Source organism: Mangifera indica, chromosome 14 (genome assembly GCF_011075055.1).
Source record: "Mangifera indica cultivar Alphonso chromosome 14, CATAS_Mindica_2.1, whole genome shotgun sequence".
Lineage (NCBI taxonomy): Eukaryota > Viridiplantae > Streptophyta > Magnoliopsida > Sapindales > Anacardiaceae > Mangifera > Mangifera indica.
Window position 1 is genome coordinate 2,757,167 of NC_058150.1, and position 9,331 is coordinate 2,766,497.

The following is a 9,331-nucleotide window of genomic DNA, read 5'->3' on the forward strand; positions in this document are numbered from 1 at the left end:
ATGATGTATTGTAGATACGACAAAAGTGATAAGATCACAAGTTCCAGCTACCAATGCACTAGCAAGAATTAATGTGACTGTTAAACAGTCTATTCAAATCGTGACTGATCAATCTACTACACGTAGAGACGTCAATTAGGTCGGCCGAATGGAGCCCCGACACGAAGCACGAAAATAAAGCACGATACGAGAAATCCCGACCCGATACTATAGCGTGTCCGGCTAAGCCCATGAGCCTATTGGGTTGGCCTCAGCTTTAATATTAAGCACATGGGCTGGCCCGGCCCGACCTGCTACTGCTTAATTTTTTTTTATATATATAATTTCTGCTGGCTTTTGCCTTGTGTTTTTTTCTGCCACAAGGCAAAAGCCTTGTTAGGCGGAGAGGGAAGGTTTTCAATTTTTTTTAAAATTTTTTAATTAATTAATTTTTTTTATATAAATCTATTCAATTTTTCTTCATTTTCACTTTCATTTACAAATCTCTCAATCTCAATTATTTTATTATATTTTCAATCTTATTTTCTCTCATCAATTATCTTTCAGAAAATATCTAAATTCATAAATAATAATTTTTTATGTTTATAATTTTAATTTTCTCATTATAAAATATTACAAATGAATCAAATATCAAATGAATTCGATCCATTTGAATATTATCATAGTATATATTTATTTATATTTTATAATTTGAAAAATAATTTGTATTTAAAAATTTTAAATAAATTTTTTAAATATTTAAACCCTGGCCCATTTACAACCAATTTTTATATCAGTCGAGCCTTGGGCTTGTATATATTAATGGGTCGGTCTGACCCGAAAGCCCATTACTGTTTGGGCTTTGGGCCGACCAGACCCATTAGCTCGATGGGCGGAGCCTGAGTCGGCCCGACGTGACCCATCGACACCTCTAACTACACGTTAGATGCGTGATAGACTTGTTAAATCAAAAGATACTGTTCCTTGAAAAAAAAAAGGTAAAAAATTAAATAAATATCAATCATAATGAGCCTAAAATGAATGAAAAATTCACATTATCTAATATTCTTCTAGAAAAGGTTATAATCTTTGATAAGACTTAAATTCCTAAAGTAATACAAACTCCTAAAATGGTACAAAATTTTGTAGAACGAGAAAATGATACTACTAAAATATCTTTAAATTATGTTTATATGCGAAAGATATGAAACTATGAAACGGTTAATATTAATGATATATTCTTATTTGCAGTAGCTATTGAAATTATAAATAATGATGATTTTGAATCACGTACTGTAGTTGGGTGTAGACAAAATCATGATTAGCTGAAATAAAAAGGAACAATTTGAACATAATTAGTTTTTCTAACAAAACGTCAAATGTTTGGGTTTGTAGTTCCAACACCTCAAGACATACAACCCGTTAGATATAAATGAGTATTTATGAGGAAAAAAATGAGAAAAATGAGATTATTAGATATAAAGTCAGGTTTGTAGCCAAGACTCTTCCCAAAGACCAAGTATAAACTTTGGTAAAACAAATACACCTGTGATGGATATAATCACATTCAAATATGTAGTCAGTTTAATAGTTTCTGAAAGACTGGATATGCATCTAATGAATGTACTTATTATTTATTTGTATAAAAACTTGAATACTAAAATTTATGTAAAACTCCATAAAGAATTTAAATTATCTGAAGTAAAAAAAGTCAACTTAAGAGACATATACTCAATTAAATTACAAACATTATTGTACGGGTAAAACAATTTAGACAACAATAGTACAATTACCGCAGTGAATATTTGAAAAAAGAAGGTTATGTGAATGCTCTTATATATCTATGTGTTTTATCAAAAATCAGAATCAAAAGTTGTTATTTTAATAGTTTATGTTAATAACATGAATTTAATTAGATTCTTAAAAAGTTCTCAAAAACTGTTGAATATATAAAAAAAGAATTTGAGATAAAGGATTTAGAGAAAACAAAATATTATCTTAGTCTACAGATCAAGCACAATTCAAATATAATATTTATTCATCAATTAATGTATATTGAAAAATTATTAAAACGTTTTAATATGGATAAAACTTATCCTTTGAACATTCAAATGGTTGTTTAATCTCTTGATCCAAAAAAAATACTCATTTCATCCTAAAGAAAAAGATGAAAAGATACTCGATTCTGAAGTACTATATTTTAATATCATTGGAGTCCTATTATATTTGGCTCAATACACTAAATCGGATATATCATTCACAGTCAATTTATTGGTCCAGTTTAACTCTACACCAACCCATCCCCACAAAAATTGAATCAAACATATACTCTGTTACTTATGTGAAACTAGAAATTTGAGATTATTCTATTCTATCAAATCCCCTAAAAATCTTAATTTGAATGGATATGCAAAAGTCGGTTATCTTTTTTACCCCATAAGGTTCATTCACAGATGAGATATGTTTTCATTTATAATGACACAACAATATCATGATGTTTTACCAAACAAAACTTGATTGCAATATCTTCAAATCATTCAGAAATTCTAGCTCTCTATGAAGCTAGACAAAAATGCATATAGTTACGGTTTATCATCCATCATATTTGGAAAACATGCAATATTCCTTCTACAATAGACACTCATTTGATATTATATAAAAACAATACAACATGTATCACCTAAATTAAAGGTGGATACATCAAAAAGACAGAACCAAACATATCTCACTAAAGTTTTTTTACACTTATGAGCTCTAACAAAGCAAAAAGATTAATATCAAACAAATACGATCTAGTGAAAATCTTGCAGATTTGTTCATCAAGACATTATCGATATTAACATTTAAAAAGTTAGTGCATAATATCAGTATACAACAACTTAATAAGCAACTAAATTAATTTCACTACAATAAGAGAAACATTCATCAAAAGAAGCATTTATTAAGGGGAGTAAATTTTTGAAGTTTATAATATTTTGGACCAAATGTACACTATACTTTTTTTTCCTTCACTAGGTTTTCTTAATAAGGTTTTTAATGATGCAGTTTTAACATGTCCAACCCTACTTTATAAGACATTAAATAATTATATTTTTTTATTTTGGTTTTTATTCTACTAGTTTTTTTTTAAATAAAGTTAATGTAATTATTTTTAGGGAGAAGGACTATCTCCTACCCAACTTTAGATGCTTTTTCAAAATGTCCTCCACGGCAGATGAAAATCTACTTTTCCCACCCATGAGCTGTTAATATGGATGATTTTTGTTTGCATAAGGGTAAAATGGACATTTTACCCTTGTTAGATGAAATGACAAAAATACCCTCAATTTAGTCTGTAAAATTCATCCCAAAATTGATGTAAGGGCTTTACCATTCACCCCCCTTAGGTTTTAGAAACTAATATTTCACCTTACCTAAAGTTTTTAAACTTTGAAAACTAACATTTTCACCCCCAAACCTAGGGTTTCCATATTTTTCAAAATGCAGCCGCCCCCTATAACTTTCAAAACTAGCAGTTTCACCCCCATTCTTCAACTTCATCTCCCGACGTCGTCTCCGGCGTCGTCACCGGCCTCCTCCTTCTCCTGGTGCGACGACGATGGTGCGATGAAGAGATCTTCATCTCCTCGTCGCACGGTGTGACGAAGAGACGGAGATCTCTTCGTCGCACGATGCGATGAAGAGACAGAGATCTTTTCGTCGCTCCACCCAGACGACTCTTCGCCGTCCTTCGTCGCTCGTTGCGTGGTCCAGAGGCTACGACGAAGGACGACGAAGTGTCGTCCTTCGTCTGTTCTTCCAGATCTAGACGACGCTTCGTCGTCCAGATCTAGGCAACGAAAGGTCGTCCTTCGTCGTCCTTTGTAGTCGGAGATGGGAGATCGATCGATTGCGTCAGCCGTTGGTGGTGGCCGGTGAAGGAAGCAAACCCTAGGGGTAAAATCTAAACTTTTCAAACTTTGAGGATGGGTTAGTTATTAGTTTTTAAAACCTGGAGGGGAGAAACGGTAAAGTTTTAAAGTTTTAAAGTTTTAAATAGTAAATGACGATTTTACCCGTCCCTAACTGAAAAATTGGACGACAGTTTGGCCATGGGTGAGAAAAGTGAATTTTCATCTGACGTGGATGGTATTTTGAAAAAGCATCTAAAGTTGGGTGGGAAATAGTCCTTCTCCCTTATTTTTAAGTGATAAAAATATAAGGGGAAATGTTATACGCAAGGTGGCTTCCCACCACAAGGCCACTTGACATAGATAAGGCCCTATATATGACTTTGAGTATAAAAACAATGAATGCAATAAGGGGAAAGTCAAAATTTTGGGTTCCTATGATAGTGGCTCAGCGTATAAGTACCCCTATTTCTCTTTGTATTTGGTTCATCTGGAAAAGCAATATATATTCACATTTTTCACTTCTCTCGATTAGCTTTTGCTCTTTTTTTTTTTTTGTTCCATCTTAAACCTTTCTCTCAAATCTTGTTCCACATGTATATAACATATATTTTAAATTGGGGTTTATATGTCTTGGTGCTCTCCAGCCTAACGTTTGAGATAGGGTTCTCTCCATGTTGCATCGGTCTCCCGGAAAAATGTGATAATCCCTTCCATATATGAAAATCCCGCCTTACTCTCTTTCCCAAATACTGTACAAAAATAACAATCGTACGAAACCAAATTTTACCTAAACAAGAAAAACGTGAACAAAAAGCAGAGTTTAGAAACGGTTTCGTAAGAGAGATTTAACTTGCATTTTCACGTTATCCTCCTCAACTTCTTTAAGCATCTTTTCGCGTGAATATGTCATGATTGTATGTTTCTTACCTGCTCCTTTTTTTATTTGTTTGTTTCGTATTTTCTGGAGCCTTGTAATCGTTATACTTGGGGTCGGAGTAAGGAGATCTAAAGCATGCAAGAACCGTCGGCGGAGGTTTCTGGTGACGGCGGAAGCACTGTTCAGAATCTTCCACAGCCACATACGGTTAGTGATAATCCATCTCAAGTGGCTATGGATGATGAGGTGACTTCACCAACTCTTTTCACTTTATTTCTTATAATCTAGAAAATGATTTGATTAATCCAGCCAATTATCTCTGATAAGATTCATAAAAAAAAATACAAGAAGGTTCAAATTACAGTATGTTATAGGTAATACTTCAATTGGTAGATGATGAAAAGTCTTAACAAATTAGTTGATTAATTGATTTTGGATAATTGAGAGCTATGCTATCTGTTGCCGTTGCAAAAACTGAGGTCAGATAATTTTTGAAATTATTTATTATTATTATAACCAATAATATAATAGCCAGTCCTATATTTATTTAATCTTATTATTAAGATAATTCCGTGACAGTGGCAACATTTTGAATAAAATATGTCATGCAATAGACCCATTTCGAGATTATTTTGTGGGAATTATGTTGTGGAAATATAGTTTTATCATAGCCAAAGGGCTTATTCGTAAATAGAGATTAGTGTTTTTTTGAGTTTTTATTTATTAATTTTTAAAAATTTAAACATCTATCTATTTGTTAATTTTTGTAGTTATTATCAAGAGTAAAATCTTTATTTAATAAAAATATTTAAAAAATTAAAAATTTATCATATTTGCTCTCATAAATCTAATAATTTTTCTTTACTCCTCACTCAAGGTTTGAAAAATCCCAAGGTCGGATGAAGACAACTAGGAGAAGGTGGTGGAGGGACTAAGAGAGAGAGATAAGCCGATTGAGAGGGAGAATACCAATAGGCAAAAAAGAGATGTTTGTCAGAGAGGAGAAGATCGAAACTTTAGGGAGGATTTGTCACTTTTTAAACTTTGGGTAGGGGTGAAGAAGAATATGTTAAATTTTTAAACTTAGAAAAAAAAATGATAAATTTTTAGTTTTTTAAATATTTTTATTAAATGATAATTTTATTTATGATAATAATTATAAAAATTAATAAATAAGTAAATATTTAAGTTTTTTAAAGTTTATGAACAAATTTTTTTAAAAATACTAATATTGCCTTTTATTATTTGATAAATAGAGAAGAATAAAGATGAAATTGACACAATAAAAAAAAAAAGAAGAAAAAAGACAAGAGAGTGAATAATGGCTCCCACTTGGCAATGAGTCATCAAGTTGTCCTTATTCTATTCCGCACATTTTATGCGTCGGTGTGCTTAGCATTTAAGTTTGTGCAGAATAAAACAAGTGAATGATGCAGAAAGGAGGATATTGTGTGAGCATGGTGGAAAAAGAAAGACAATAACTTTCCAAAAATAAACTTAGTACAATAAACAAACAAATGGATATTATCTTCAAATATTACAACTTATTTATTTAGAATATACAATAATTTTCATCAAGATTAAATTCAAACTAAGGTGATTTAAGCTTTGTTTTCAATTGGTTCGATCAAATTTAAAATGAGCAATTATTAGTAAAGCTTGAATAACGGGTATAAGATATTATCAAGCTTGAATTTGAAGTAAGGAGGATTAGTTAAAATTGGGATTAGTCAAATTTGATTTGAGCTTAATTAAAAAAAACATATTTTAATTTTCTAAATTTATATTTTCAATAAAGAGAAATATTATAAAAAAATTGAATTGTGTTGAATAATTGAAAAAAAAAAAAGTTTATTTATAATTGGTTAAATAAGTTGTAAAAGTTTTTAGAATTTTAGAATTAGATTGAGCGCATAAAGTGAAATACTAAAATGTCTTGTATAAAATTAATTAATTTATATTTTAAAAAATTTAATTAAAAATATTTTTATAATTTGAGTTTTAAATATGATTGATAATTAATTAATCTCATAAATTATATCTTAATTATTTAAAAATTTACTTATATATCACTATTCTAAAGCCAAAACTACCCGCTATATCCATCCAACATTCTCGCAACTTGATGGTATAAATCTAATATGGGCTATTATAATGTGGGTGCAAATTGACACTTTGCCTGTTAGTTGAGAACTGAAGGTTTGAGTGTTAAGCTTCGGTTTGACGCCAGCGACTCTCGCGTCTTCGACTACAATGATGCCCTTTTGATGGTTTGTCGATTTCTTTGGTTTACGCCCTTCAATTTGATTATTTTTTGTTGATCTTTCATTTCTTCTTTTAAATTCTTTTTGGTTTTATAGTTTATTGTTTTTCGTTGATGTTTTACCGATTTGCCGTCAATTGTTAAATTTGAGCTGACCCATTTATATATCCTTGGAGTTTGATGTTTAAATTTAGTTGATGGGTATGATTTCACTCTTTATTTGTATTTGCATTTAGTTGATAGTTCTTTCAATTTTAGGGGAAACCGGTTTTTATTATGCTGAGAATTGAATTCTGAATGCAGGTATTGAGGAAAAGTGTGAATAGGGAACGGGAAGCTTCATTTGCGATGGGGTTGGAGAACAATGGTGCTCAGTATGTTAATATAAATGAAGAAGCTTCTTCTCCTAGGGTGTATAATATTAATAAAGTATCAGTTTTACCTCTTGTTTTCCTTATTTTCTATGAGGTTTCTGGGGGTCCTTTTGGTATTGAGGACAGTGTAGGGGCAGCTGGTCCTCTTTTAGCGCTTCTTGGCTTTTTGATCTTCCCGCTCATATGGAGTGTCCCTGAAGCATTAATTACTGCTGAGATGGGTACCATGTTCCCTGAGAATGGTGGTTATGTGGTTTGGGTGTCATCTGCCTTAGGTCCTTACTGGGGGTTTCAGCAAGGTTGGATGAAATGGCTAAGTGGGGTTATTGATAATGCTTTATACCCAGTTCTGTTTCTTGACTACTTGAAGTCAGGTATCCCAGCGCTAAGTGGTGGTTTACCTAGAACCTTTTCAGCCCTAGGTTTGACTGCTATTCTCACTTTCTTGAACTATCGGGGTTTAGTCATTGTGGGATGGGTTGCTATCCTTTTAGGGGTTTTTTCACTCCTTCCTTTCATAGTTATGGGACTTGTGGCAATTCCAAAGCTGGAGCCTTCAAGATGGCTTGTGGTGAATCTACATGAGGTGGATTGGAATTTGTATTTGAACACTCTTTTCTGGAATCTAAACTATTGGGATTCGATTAGTACATTAGCTGGAGAGGTCGATAACCCAAAGAAGACTCTCCCAAAGTCTCTGTTTTATGCATTGATCTTGGTTGTTGTTGGATATTTCTTCCCCCTTCTTATTGGTACTGGTGCTGTTCCACTTAATCGTGAGCTGTGGACTGATGGTTATTTTTCAGACATTGCTAAATTGCTCGGAGGAGTTTGGTTGAGATGGTGGATTCAAGGGGCTGCGGCAATGTCAAATATGGGGATGTTTATTGCTGAGATGAGCAGTGACTCTTTCCAACTTTTGGGGATGGCTGAGCGTGGAATGCTGCCTGAGTGTTTTGCTAAGAGATCTCGTTATGGAACACCCTTGATTGGAATTTTATTCTCCGCATCTGGTGTGATTCTGCTGTCATGGCTGAGCTTTCAGGAGATTGTAGCTGCAGAGAACTTCTTGTACTGTTTTGGTATGATTTTGGAGTTCTTAGCATTTGTACGATTAAGAATGAAATATCCAGCTGCTTCTCGTCCTTACAAGATACCCATTGGAACAGTTGGATCGATTCTTATGTGCATTCCTCCAACCATACTGATTTTTGTTGTGTTAGCTCTTTCTTCGCTGAAAGTTGCAGCTGTAAGCCTGGGTGCTGTGGTGATTGGCCTTGTGATGCAACCTTGTCTGACGTATGCTGAGAGAAGGAGATGGATGAAATTCTCCCCTAATACCAACCTCCCAGATCTTCATGGCCATAACCAAGAAAGTTCTGGTGCACTAATAGAGTAACAAATCCTAGCTAAAGTTTGAGAGGCCAAGAATCAAGGCCTAGTTCAGTAGTGCTGAGCGGCCAACATCAAATCCCTTGTCACATGGTATCAAAGAACAATATATGTGACACATAAGCAAAAGTTTTTATTTACAAACTAATGTTTCTATTTAATTGCGTAGTGATAAATAGTGAAATCTGTTCATCATCTTTGGTTTTTGAGCGATGATAAATGGAAATGGTCATTAAACATCAAGAAACATCCAAACATTCATAGCACAGGAAATCATGTTAGTTTTCACTAGTTTGTTTTACGTTGTATGACAATTTAATAAGATGAACCCGCTGAAATTTTAGATTTGGTAATTGTTCCTACGTGCTTATTCCCTTTAGAACTAGCATCACTCTTCAATCTTTCAACTTCATTAGTCAAAGTTCTCTCAGAATCTGTTCCTAATGAGTCTAGGAATATTTGTTAGAAAATAGATGCCAATTGCCAAAAGAACATTTGTCAAAGTAGTTTTTGGCGCATCTTAGCTTTACTTTACCTGGCTTAGGGGGCTCCT

At 32.9% G+C, this 9,331-nt stretch overlaps 1 protein-coding gene across 4 annotated transcripts; it reads left to right on the forward strand.

The window, feature by feature from the left end:
• Positions 1 to 4,300: 4,300 nt before the first annotated feature.
• LOC123196345 (probable polyamine transporter At1g31830) lies at positions 4,301 to 8,973 on the forward strand. Of its 4 annotated transcripts, none has more exons than XR_006497688.1 (2): positions 4,301 to 4,995; positions 5,627 to 5,868. XR_006497688.1 is itself a non-coding variant. In XM_044610341.1 (2 exons), exons 1-2 carry the CDS (start codon positions 4,885 to 4,887, stop codon positions 8,783 to 8,785), a joined length of 1,542 nt encoding a protein of 513 aa, XP_044466276.1. In that variant the 5' UTR covers positions 4,432 to 4,884; the 3' UTR covers positions 8,786 to 8,973. The 4 variants fall into 4 exon arrangements, 3 of the variants coding, with proteins under 3 accessions (XP_044466276.1, XP_044466275.1, XP_044466277.1); XM_044610341.1 differs by lacking the exon at positions 5,627 to 5,868 and adding an exon at positions 7,316 to 8,973 and having other exon boundaries at positions 4,432 to 4,956; XM_044610340.1 differs by lacking the exon at positions 5,627 to 5,868 and adding an exon at positions 7,316 to 8,973 and having other exon boundaries at positions 4,436 to 4,995.
• The last annotated feature ends 358 nt before the right edge of the window (positions 8,974 to 9,331 follow it).

Coding starts and splice junctions, on each gene's coding strand:
- LOC123196345 (XM_044610340.1), top strand. CDS start 4,885: ATGCAAGAACCGTCGGCGGAGGTTTCTGGTGACGGCGGAAGCACTGTT. Junction 4,996..7,315: donor AAGTGGCTATGGATGATGAG/GTGACTTCACCA, acceptor TTCTGAATGCAG/GTATTGAGGAAAAGTGTGAA.